This window comes from Manis javanica, chromosome 6 (genome assembly GCF_040802235.1).
Source record: "Manis javanica isolate MJ-LG chromosome 6, MJ_LKY, whole genome shotgun sequence".
Taxonomy (NCBI): domain Eukaryota; kingdom Metazoa; phylum Chordata; class Mammalia; order Pholidota; family Manidae; genus Manis; species Manis javanica.
The window spans coordinates 67,768,965-67,782,007 of NC_133161.1; the positions used below are offsets into that span (position 1 = coordinate 67,768,965).

General features: G+C 42.5%; 1 protein-coding gene across 5 annotated transcripts in view; it reads left to right on the forward strand.

Moving 5' to 3' along the window:
• Positions 1–13,043, forward strand: part of SLC25A13 (solute carrier family 25 member 13) — a 177,108-nt gene that overhangs the window by 137,302 nt on the left and 26,763 nt on the right. For all 5 annotated transcript variants that reach the window (XM_017676680.3, XM_073238804.1, XM_017676681.3 and 2 more), the window contains one exon: positions 9,766–9,906. In XM_017676680.3, the coding sequence (XP_017532169.2) occupies positions 9,766–9,906 (141 nt within the window). The remainder of the gene's footprint in view (positions 1–9,765; positions 9,907–13,043) is intronic.

A 13,043-nucleotide genomic window follows, 5' to 3' on the forward strand; every position in this document is an offset into this window, starting at 1 on the left:
CAGTCCCACAAATATACCGTTATGGGGAAGTTCCTGCTGGTTATCTGGCCATTGTCATTTTTATCACCTGCAGCAGGCAGGTTAACTGTTTCTCAATAACAAAGTATTTCAAAATTAGAAGTACCCACATTGAATGTCAGCTTGAATTTAACTAATGAATTAAGTTAAATAAAAATTCTCTGGTTATGTTGAGCTCCACTCCATCACACACTTAGGTGAGTTCTTTTCTCTTTTTCCTGATGTAGCTTCTCACCAATCCTCAGTAAAGCTTGGTTTTCCTCAGAAATAGAGTTTAATTTACATGTTTCTGGGGGAAAAAAAAATTGAGCCCTCATTTGTAGGGGCCTTGAGAGGGAGTTTGGTTAACTAAACTCACCTCTAATCCATACCATTGCTCGAGCACTAGGGTATGCTGCACACTGGGGTATGTACTTCATGTGCCCATTTAGTCCACGCATCATCCTGTGGAGAACAGCTAGGATCTGTGCCCTGTGAGGGTGGGGACCTTGTCAGTTTTGTTCACTCCTGGCCCCTGCTCCAGAGCTGGCACACAGTCAGTATTTGCTGAAAGCATGAAGAGCCTTAATGTCAGTGCCCATTTAACAGGTGAAGCAAGTTTGAAGTAGGTAAGTCAAGAAGTTTGCCAAAAACTGCATTTCAGCCATGGTGCCACGTCGGCCCCTGGCAGAGCCCTCCAGGCCTTGACCGGCTGCTCTGTGTCAGGCACTGGGTCTGACGGCTGCATACTGTCGGTCCTCCTGGCGAGTCTATGAGGTGGTGTCATCTCTGTGGCATGAATGACACATCTGCCTTAGGAAGTCTGAGGAACTCCTCCAAGGTCAAATACTAGGAAATGATAAAGCCCGAATTAAAATGCAGGTCTGCCTGGCTCAGTTGCCCCTATCCTGAACTGCTCTGCTGTATTTAGGTAAAACCCACACCGGTATAATTATTTCGTAACTCTGTTTGAATAAAATTGAAAATGTATCACTAGATGCACATTTCTGAGTCTGAAGTATTCCTCAAGATTCTCATTTGGGGTGATAATCAGGGGATTGTACTGCATACTGGTCTTGCTTCCTCATGATTCATTGACTGATCTACAAAGAAAAATGTGATGAATCAGATGAAAATCAGTTATATTGTGTCTGGAAAAACAGCTCTTCCATATTTCGTTATGTGCTTTAATGTCTCTTCTAGACAGAAGCTCTCCAAGTCATGGGATTTTTAGCCCATATGACCAGATCCACCAAAGATTCAGACAGACAGTGTTTAAACAAGAAAGAAAAAACTGAAAATGAATCTGTTTAAAAGTACAGGCTTTTTGACAAACAACACATCAGCATAATGGCACTGAGCTTGGGTTAGGAATCAGGCCAGCCTAGCTTCAAGTTCTGACTGCCTTGAACAGAATTCAGTGCTTCTGTCTCCTCATTTCCAGAACAGCAGACATAACATAATAGGTCAGGTCCATCCACATGATTGGTGGGCATGAGGGAGGGGATGACTGTGAGCAGTTCAGCAGTGCCCGCTGACTTCTCTAGGAGCAGGGGAGAAAGTGTTGGCAGGACCACAGCTGTTCAGAGAACTCTGTCTTCTTTCTGGTCACACTTGAGGGCAGTGTGTAACTGAGAGGTGAGTCTTAAGATGACTACCTCCGCCTGGTAGGTGGCCAACCACATCCTTCCAGAAGGGGACCTGGAGCACATTTGTATGCGTATATGTTCTTGGAGGGCTGACTGGAACCGATCAGCACTGGGATCCCCTCAAGGAGGGCCATGGGTGGCCTAGAGGAGAGGTGCCAGCCCCAGGCCCCATAGAGGCTTGTGCCGGAGTAGTAGTGTGTGAAAACCCAAAGAAAAGGAAGGAGAAAAAGCACTCAGGTGGGCAGGAGCAACAGAAGCCACTCCGTCTTTCTCTCTGCTAGGCGAGATCTCATAGTGAGCCACCATTTGAAAAAAATGGAGACTTTGCAAAAAAGTCTGGCCAGGCTTTTATACAGCTGGTCAGAGAGAATTTCCGTACCAGCCATTGATTTTTATGTAACAAAGTCTTGGCCTCCCTGTATTAGGGTGACTTTCAGACTCCAATTCTGCCAGCATATAGGACCTACTCTATGAATAAAACAAAAAAGACAAGAACTCCTGAAAGCAAGAGTTGCCCGAAGCTGGAGACTCCCCCAGAAAGACTGAAGAGCCATATTCATCTTCACAGGCTATGGGATTGTTGCAGAAATAGATCAGAACCAGCCCCCTAGTCACCTTCTAAAGAAACAGAATGAGGAGACCCAAGGGACTCATTAGGAAGCTCCCAGATCAGTGAGGTGGGCGGAGAGGGACTCCCAGCCGCACAGGGAGGAGGGGCTCCCCCTACCACTGACTGTATCTCTGAATAGCACTTCTTATATGTCTTTTTAGGGAATCCAGTGACCCTACATGTCTGGATCTCTTCATTTATCTAGTCTTGGGCTAAACCTTAGAAATTACTGACATTTTATAAATGTGTGTGAATGTGTACTGACCCGAGATTCTCCACATGACTTTTTGCTCAGGATATTCCCAACATCTTCAGGAAATGTTGTTGGGATTTTGTTGAGGAGGATTGCTTTGAATTTTAAGTTGATTTATAGAAAAATTAATACCTTTTCACCATTTAGCTATAATTTCACTTAGAGGAAAACCAACATTGTTTGCATTTTAAATTAATTTACAAGCAAATGACATCTTTACAACACTGAATTCTCCCAATTTAAGAATGATACTTGTTACTCTAACATTCAGATCCTTTATGTTCCTTTTTTTAAAAAAATCCATGTTTGGTTGTTTTTTTTTTTGTAGTTCTACACTTTTCATGTCAGGTCATTCCTTGTTAATGCCCTATGTAAAGAAAAAAAAGTGTAAGATTTTTTGGTGTGGCACTTCCATATTTCTCCGCTAAAGATGTATGTTTTTGAATGTCAGGTTCCTTTTTCGAAAAAATGCTACAAAATTTTTTGTCATATTGATGCTGGTGTTCAATGCTAGTACAATGGGCAATAAAATGTGCTTGTTCAGTAGGTAGTAATAGCCTTGGTAAGGACCCACATAGCACTGAACTGAGTCATTCCTCCTCTCCTGTGCACACGGCGGGCTCTTCATGGAGCACCTGCTGTGGTGCAGGCTGTGGCTCTGGGTGCCCTGGGGTGGGTGCAGATCAGCAGCCCTGTCAGCGGTTAGCACACTGCCACCTGCTGTGTCTTCCCTTCTGTTCAGAGTTGAGAGAGAATGCATGAGGGCTTGCATCAGACTCATCTTTAGATGTCATTAGCTACTTCTTGTCTGTGTTGCAGGTCAGACTAACTTCACGGTAACTTCTTTTGGAGAGCCAGAATAGTGTTTTACTCTTGATTCTGAGGGGTCTTTGCCACTGTTTCTGTTTTGGTTTATGCTTCAGAACTTCAGTCACATCTCCTTGTGCCAAATCCTGGTCCATTTGATTCTGTTTTTCTTTATCTTTGAGGCATAAGTAGTAAGGGCAGCTGCCAGTTGTCAGTTTCTGCTCTGAAACAAAATTACCCTGTAACTCTTTGTGTCATTAAAACATCCGCAGGCTTCACACTCTGCCTTCCTCTCCTCCTTTGCTCGAGCCTGTGCTGTTTTGGGTAAGCATAACGTAATTACCCCCAGCTCTGGTTCTTTATTGTAATCTCCCCTGGGTTTTTCTCCTCAATTACCCTAAATACTTTTTCCTCCCACCTTGCCTGCCTCCATAAATGACTATCACTATCTCTTTCCTTAACTGAAGATGACACAGGCTGTAATTCCCGGTGTCCATTTTCCCGTCTCACTGATCACAAATCAGCCCGTGGGCCGACTTTACCCCTGGGCCAGCAGACGTTGCTGGCCTTTTCCCTGCTGGAGCCCCTTTCCTGCCTTCTGCACCTGGATTGCTATGACTGTGGCCCAGAGCAGAGGCTCCTCATTGCTTCTAGGCCTCCTGTCCTGGGCTTCACCCTCCTCTCATCCCAAATAAGCTCCTGTCTTCAGTTGGCTCACATGTCTCAGTCCTTGACTCACCGTGCGTGCACCCTGCCGTTGCCTTCTGGACATGTCATGTGTCTCTTTATCCCCTTGTTCCTGTTACATAGATGCTCGACATGGGTCCTTGTTAAGAGTCCACCCACTGCTGCCTTGTGTTCAGCAGCCAAGCCCTGTTGGTTTCTAGTACATCCATTGCTCACCTACCCTACCCCTACCTCATTACTAGTGTAATTGTCCTAATTCTGGCCGCCTCTCTCTCACCTAGTCTACTAAAACCCTAATTGTTATCCCTTCCCTAGGGCTTTCCTTCCCTAAAAAGCTTCCTCCCTCTATTGCCCAGTCATCTTGCTGAGACATGGGTAGGAGACACCATCTCTCTAGCTCCGAAACCATTTGCCCACTCTCTTCTCACCACACTCACACACGAAGGCACCACCTCCAGGCTACAGCCCCATTCTTAGGGCGGCATTCTAGGCCCTCCCGTGCCATCTGAAGTGAATGGCAGGCCAGCCGTACACATTTCAGCTATGGTTTGCTCACTTACAAAACAAATCATATTGTTATCTACCTTATGATGCCATGAAGTGCAAAGGAGAAAATGCTAACAAAGTTCTTAACACAATGCCTGTTATATAGTAAACCCTCAGTAAATGCTAGGGGATGATAATGTCAATCTTGTCATAATTATCATCCTTACAAAAATTTCACTGGGCTGATGTGGTGCTGGGTCTGTTTACCCCTGTAAGGGTACAAGCCCTTGTCACTATGCCTTTGTGCTGTTCTCTGCCTGGATTACCTAAATCTTAATTGCATTTCAGTCACCAGCTGATGTGTGAAGTGCCATGGCCATTTGTCTGCACCCTAGCTTTTATCAAGTGTTATAATTATCTTTTTTTCTCATGTGCCATTTTCACTATCTCTAAGGCTTATATTTATTGGACTCCATAGACAATCCTTTGCTTACTGGCTGTGTAGCCCTGGATAAGCTGCTGTATTAGTCTGCTTGGGCTGCCGTAGCAGACTATCACAGACTGGGTGACTCAAACAACAGAAACTTATTTTCTCACATTTCTGGAGGCTGGAAGTCCAAGTCCAGGGTGTCAGCAGTTCAGTTTCTTCTGAGCTCTTTCCTTGGCTTAAGGATGGCCACCTTCTTGTGTCTTCACATGGTCTTTTGTCTGCACACATATGCATCTGTGTCTGTTTCCTCTTGTTACAAGGACACCAGTTACACTGGATTAGGACCCACCACTATAACCCCATTTTACCTTAATTACTTTTTAGAAGCCCTGTGTCCACACACAGTCACAGTCTGAGGCTCCGGAGGTTGGGCTTCAGTGTATGAATTTTGTTGGAGCACAATTCATCCCATAACAGTTACATGAATCTCTCTATGCTTTAAGTTTCTCTTATGTAAAATCTGGAAAAAATACCTCTTAATTGGATTGAAGATGTATAATACATGCAAAGCAACACCATAACCTCCCATATTGGGGGCTTCATGAGTATTTACTACTTCTACTCCTGTTTCAAGCTCCTTGGGAACCAGAAAGCTTTCTTCCTTACCTTGTGTCCTTGCAGTTTCTAGGACAAACTTTAAACACAACTGCTTATAAATACTTGGTGAACAAATATATGCATGAATGATCAAGTAGGAGAAGTGAGCCTACAAGAGATATATGCGTTTCTCTTTAGATGGATCCAGATCCTAGTCAGTAGCTAAGATTTCAGTAACAAAGAATATACCAATGACCCTGTAAAGAAGTCAGTGTCCCCACTGTAAATACAATGTACCACATGGAGCCGGTACGGAAAGTCTCGTGTCCTCCTTGCCACTGACTCCAGAAAATCATAGGGAGAAGATCTGTGACAAAATTCCACACACAAAAACAACAACATCTTGACACAGCCAGGGCTCTCAAGTGATGAGGGACACAAAGACATTGTGCACAATAGGTGTTCCTGTCTGCCGTCTGCGGACTCGGCTATCTTTGATCTCTGCAAGTGAGGGACATGGGGAAGGTACTGTGAATGGATAATAGACCAGGAGCCAGAAGAGCAGCAGACAGCGTGCTGCTCAGTGACCAAGGCGTGGTGATGCCCAGACACTGTGCATCCGATGATAAGCATCTTCTCTTGGTGCCTTGGGGTCTCTCATTTCCTTCCAGCTGGACTCCAAAGGACCAATTCATCTTCAGCACCTCTGCAATGTGCCACTTTGAATCTGTAGGTTCATTCTTTCTGAGCCCACCCAAGGTAACAAGTGCATCATTATTTTTTACTAGTATCACTACACTCTTTCTTTCCTCTGCTTCTGTTCCCTGCAGCTCTCCAAAGTAGATCCAACTTGCATCATCTTAGTGAAGAGAATTCACTTTGCTGTGCTTTAAGAATTGGTATCTCTCCATCGGCTGAGAGTCAGGGAACTGAGTATAAATTTTTATTATATTGTATCTATATGATATAATACCTTTTAATCACCAGATAGAAGATAATGAATAATGCAGTGGTTCTATACCAAAGAATTGTACCCTTTAATAATGGCACCACTTTTGTATGTGTAAAAAGTTTGTTAGGAGATCAGATGTAAAACATGAAAAGTTACTCTGAAAGAGTGTGGAAAACTATTTGAAGTAAGCCTATTAAGCAGCCTCTCAGAATTGAAAAAGATACTAGAGGTGATGTAGTGAACCCAAATGATGCTCAACTCTCACTGCACATTTTAATCACATAGGAAAAAATTTGTTTTAAAGGAATGATACAGAATTTCTTATTTAATTGTGTGGAGTAGAGTCGAGAAGCCCCAACTTTTTAAAAGCCACAAGTGACTGTAACATGCAGTTGAGGACAACCATCAAATTAGGAGACAGAGGAAAATAAACCTACACGTTTGGAGTCACTGCTGTCCTCAGCACTGTGCTGGCTGCAGTACAGTCGCCATTGTCCTTGATCCTCACAATAAGTGAGATGGTTTGGCACGTAAGGACCGAGGCTCCATCTTCATGTGCGGTGCTCGGCTGCCTCCATCCCCCATGGCCAGTGCTCGGTGAGTGTGCACTGCGTCCTTGTCTTCAAGATGAGCATACACTGGCTGCTTTCCATGCTACCTTGGTGGAGATGGTCTCACCCACTTTTGAGCTTTTAAAAATCAGCCTCAGGTATATTCCAACTCACGGAATCTCTCTCAGCATATGCACTCTTAAAACGATTTTTAAATACTCGGTTTTCATTTATTTTTGCAACTCAAGAGCTCAGGTCCAGAGCACAAACACAATGCTTACTGTGCCATTAGTGCTGTCACTAGGCCAGGTCCATTTCCTCTCTTTATTCTGCCAGCTTACTTCCCTCCGTGTCATGTGGGAAGATGCAGGTACAAAGCGAGGAAATACCCAAGGGCTGCAGACAGGCAGGGGTGTCTTCCCTCCTTCCTGCAGGTTGCAGCAGTGTGGGAGCAAATTGTAGCTGTCTGAGCCATACAGAAGAGAGAGCAGAAAGTCTCCTGGGAGCCAGATGAACACACCAGCCCATGGGTGTATCCTCTTGTGCTTCCCTTCCCACTTTAGAAGGGCCTTCTCAGGCCTTTTGATGAATCCAACCCAGGTTTTCTCTACCAAGAATGTTTGGCCCACCTCCTTAGGGTCACCTAGGAGAGGGGAAGGTGATGGATGAAATGTGGTAAAAGGAAGTAAGAAGAGCCAGTCCATTTAGCAGCCTACACGTTGGAGAATACCACTGCCTTATTAACAGGTTAATGTGTGGACAGAGGGACAGTCTTGATCTGTTTTGAAGAACAAGTTTGTTTTGATTAAGTATCCAGTTGGTAAAAACGGAAAAGCAAACGCGATACAGTTTTTAGAGATTTAGAGAGTTAATGGATATATATTTTTCTTTGCTTTTTTGGTTAACATTGCTGTGTTAGGTAATACATATTAGGTAAGCTATGCAGAGGTTTTTATTTTCCTTTGTAGACACAACACATGATCTGTATAGAAGAAATAAAAAATGGCAAAGGAGAGAATAAACCATTTGTAATCCTACCATCTCAAAAGCACCACATTGGTATATCTCTCCTACTTGATGGTCAGGGATAGCAGGGAGAAAGGTGTGCATGCATTTAAACATGACAGTTTTTGCTTCACAGTATATATTGATCATTTTCCACAGTATTTTTAATTGGCAGTATAGTACCTCGTTGCATGACATACTCAAATTCATTTATTCCATCCCTTACCATTGGATATTTTTTATTAAGGTATTATTGATATACACTCTTATGAAGGTTTCACATGAAAAACCAATGTGGTTACTATAATCACCCCAGTTGTCGTGTCCCCCCCCACCCCAATGCAGTCACTGCCCATCAGTGTAGTAAGATGCCACAGAGTCACTACTTGCCTTCTCTGCTACAGTCTTCCCCAAGATCCCACCATACCATGTGTACTAATCATAACACCCCTCAATCCCCTTCCCCTTCCTCCCCACCCACCCTCCCTCGCCCCTCCCTCTTGCTCTTTCAGGATTAGTTGTATTAATTATATTTTCCTATTATATGTGGTTTTAGGAGGAGGTCTGTCTCACCTCTCATGCCACCATCTTTAATTCTCCCATTGGATATTTATGTTGTTTCTAATTTTTGTTTTTAGATAATACAAACTACTTTGAAGACCATCCTTGTAGCTGGTTTTGATTAGTACAGGCCATTTTGTGACAACACGTGCATTGGTTAATGGGATCAGAGACTAACAAGAAGTAGTTTTGTATGGTATTTGGTAGATACATAATGGCATCTACTAATATATAAAATGTCAGCACCATGTCTGTGTCTAGTTTGGTACATCAGTGCATAATCAAGATTCTGAACTATACTTCCTATCAGCCTTAGTTTGTGTAATATAAGAGTTTAATGTATTTGTGACAAGGAATAACAAGTTGAAGTACAGTAAGGAAGAATGTAATTGCTTATTATAAATATAGGCTTAGCTTCAGAATAGCTAGCTTAAAATTTCCCTTATAGCGCCCTTTAGAGATTTTCCCTGCTGATGTCGGAGGTGTGGCACCAGCCACTGCTGGAATGAAATACCATGCGTTCCAAGTTTGGGCCATAATTGATGTAATATTTTTACTGCTTTGACATTTATCTCATATGAAAAGAGCAATTCTATACACAAGTAACACATTAATAAAATTAATAAGAATGTGTAACTCCGTAAAAAATGGTGTCTGATGATCAACATGATTTTTTTTAAGAAAATAGCTTTCGTCTAAGTTTACAAGTTCTCTGGCAGTTTTTGAATTACTGCCAGAATCCTGAAGTCAGTCATAGGAGAGGCTGTGTCCTCCCTGTCCCTTCCTGTTATGACAGGCAGATGTGTGTCTCTTTATTTGGACACTATTTGATTTTCATTTTATTGCTGCCTTTGTGCCTTTGGCCCTGAGCTCTGTTGAGGCAGCTGAATCTTGGTCATTTCAGTGTGAGGACCTTGGCAAGGCCAGTAAAAGCCTCTCTCTGGTCTTCGCTCTCTTTCAGCCTCCACGTGAAGGAGATAGGCTCTTTACCTAAGTCCTCCTGGCAGTAACTGTATTTTGATTCAGTCTCATAATCACCAACTGCTAGGGGATAAAGACTGAAACTATAGTCTCTTGAGGATAGAAAGTTCTAAGCTCTGTGGATGAGAATAATCACTCATCTCTTCCTCCTATCATTACCCTACTTTGATCCTAAATCTTTTCTTTTTCTTCTTTCCAGGCAGGAGGCTCCCAGGTGATTTTCACAAATCCTTTGGAAATCGTCAAGATCCGTTTGCAAGTGGCTGGAGAAATCACCACTGGTCCCCGAGTCAGTGCCCTGTCCGTCCTAAGGGACCTGGGTTTCTTTGGGATCTACAAGGTATCTTCCCTTTTAGTTACTTATTTGATATGTGTTCATCTCCCAAACTAGTAAAAGGGGCAAACTGTGTGAACAGAACTGCTCATCAGCATGAAGTCAATCCTCAGATTTCTATACCTAGAAAAGACCTTCTCCTAGAGCCCAGCGGGCACCTTCGTGCCAGTTAGAAGGAGGTGCCTTTTCCTGCTCTGCCAAAAAACTGTCCACAGAAATTTGCAAATCAAGGATGACTATGATGTGAGTGGTGTCCACGAGTGTTCAGTTCACAGTTCCTTGCAGCAGCGCTGGCTGGAGCTTCATTTGGATTTGTTATTGATACAAAAACCCAAATCTTGGTGCTGTACTCTGTGAAGGAGAGATGTAAGGATCAGAGGGCACCACCTTTGGGGAGGTACACTGAGCTCATTTAAGGAGAAGTCCATACCACTTCAGGAATTTATTTTCTGGTCCTGTATATTCCAACCCTATCCCTATGTGTGCCTTGTCATAATTATTTTGTATCTTAACCATTTTTCATTTAGAAAGCAGTTCTTTGAAATCATTGCAAAACCAAATGTTTAGAAAATTCTTGAAGTGTGTTATTCACATTCCTCTACCAAAAAAGTTATAATGAAATATACTAGAATTAGCTTCATATATGCCCAGCTATAAGACTTTATCAAATGTTTACCATTTTTCAATGAGAAGATTCAAAAAATTTTTTCATGACCACTTTGAATAAGTAACCCTTTAGGGATAAGTAAACCTGAAGTCAAGCTACTTAAAGTAGGTTTGATTTATTTACACATACACATAAAATCACATTATATAAAATTAATATTGCTTTTTTTTTCTTCATACATATCAAGAAATGTCTTATTCAGATTCTTTGTGTGAATTGTGGGTCAGTGTCCTGATCACCACTTTCTCAGTCAGCCTTTCCATATAGGTTTACAGAATATATTATCTTCATCTTAATCCCAAGCTGGCAAGAAGAAGCACTTTTGGGCTCTGTGGGCAGTATGGTTCCTGAAGTTTCATCCCACAGACACATAACATTAGGACTTGTTTTCTTTTTTCCTCGTCCCAGTTCATCCTGAGTGGATATAACTGGTCCCATAATGTAACGACTTACCATATTGCCTTTGAAAGTGAACTTTAAATGTCTGTTTTGTCATTCAGCACAGCATTTGTGAAGCCCTATCCCTGGGAATAATTTTTTATTCTTTTCTTTTTAACTCAAGTTTTGCAGGTGGCATTGGTGAACATCCAGTGGTAGCAATAACTGAGGTTGTTTCAGAAAAATCTGCCTTTCCCCAAAATCCTCTGTGCTTCTCAAGGTCAAGTGGGTGGAAGATGTGAGACTCTGTAAGGATCAAATATAATGTGAGACCCCCTTTTTGCAGCTATTTGTAGGGGGTTAAACTTGCCTTATCTATAGGCATATGTGGTGTTTAGAAAAAAAAATAATGCTGTTTTTTTAAAATGGCACTTAAAATGCTCCATCTGTAATGTGCAGTGGAACACAATGCTAGAGCTATTTCATTTCCCAAATTATCTACCTGTAAGAAATAAGCAGTATTGTCATGAGGCATAGCATTGATCAATTTGAAGAAAATCTTCTTTCCTAAATTCTTAGGCTCTTAAAGACTATACCATGACACAGCAGCATGTCATTCTGCCAAGCTCCCAAGCAGTCTTTCGATGGGTTGTCTGCTGAAAAGCACTTAGGACTGTGGCAGTGACTGCTATTGAAATGTCTAGATGGACAAAACGGTAAAAACTTGTTTGCTGACATAGAAACAGAGACTGTTAAACTGCCTGCCAGTGATATAAGACTGAGACGTAGTCCTTGTCATCTCCACAACATTTCATAATCTAAAACCCCTCTAACCCTTAAAGGAAGTAGCTGGTGTCCTGATCTTGCAGTCAGAGGGACAGAGGCTGCCAGGGATGGTATCTGAGCTGAAACTGAGGCTCGGAAGTTTCTTGTTTCCACTTCTATGCTGTAATTGCTTTCCTGAGAGGAGCAGGATTGCTCAAGTTGGAGCAAGAGACCTCTTCCATATAAAGTGAGGTTAATTACTGGCCTGGTGGTTTGATGTTGCTCAGAGGCATTCCACCGGGCTCGTGCTGCCCTCCCAAATGCTGCCGTGGCTGTGCCATGGTTAACTAGTGAAGTCACTTACACTTTGGGCTCTGGAAACTTTGTTTCATTGCAGTAGAGTGACCTGGCCATCTCCTCCTTTCTGCTGGCTATTGGTATCATCAGCTAATTCATAAGACCTCTGAGCCTGGGCTTCCCCGAGTTCACCTCTCCATCTAGTCTCATTGTCTTATTATCCTCATTTCTGTCACGCCAGCTGCCAGCCTTGCAGCTTTGTTTCTTGTGAATCCCACCTCCCCATGGTCAGACATCACTTCAGCAATTGAAGAACCAGCCCTTTAGGGCATCACAGCTTTAGCAGTGCTATGTAGTGTAATATGATTTTGTTTGCAGATAGTACTTTTTAGTACAAAAAAACCACCCACCTTTGCTGTTTCTAGTCTGGTTGGGTAGCGAAATGCAGATGACCTGCAGTGACCTAATACTTTTAAACCTGGTATGGGTCCCTTCAGGAGAGTCCTTAACAAGAGAAGCACTAGCCAGTTTTAGCTGGGATGGGTAATCTTCATTCATCTTCCCCAGGACCTTTTGTTTGCTTTGTTGATGTGACAGTACGGGCCCCAGAGGGGGAACGGTTGGCTCTGTCTGTGTGTTTAGACTGCAGTGCTTACCACCACCTAAAATGGACTTAACCAGGCCTTCTGTTTTTCTCCTAAATTGACTTGCAAAATACCCAACTATTCTGTGACTTTCCAGCAAACGGTAATTAAGATACTTGTTTAGAAATACATTTACAACTGAATAAAAAAGTGGATGAGATAAACATTTCACATTCCTGAGAGTAGAAATTGTTTAGAGCAGATACAGTGAACTCTAAACAAAGCCCCATCTTATGGTAACATTTAGAGAGAGTTAGTTATAGCACAGTTAGGTAGGTGATTGAAGTAAAGGCCAGGATAGTTAATTGCCTTTGAAAGAGCTATGTCAATTATATATGCTTTAAAAATGCAATTATATACTGCTTTTCCTAAGAATATATGAGGATACATTT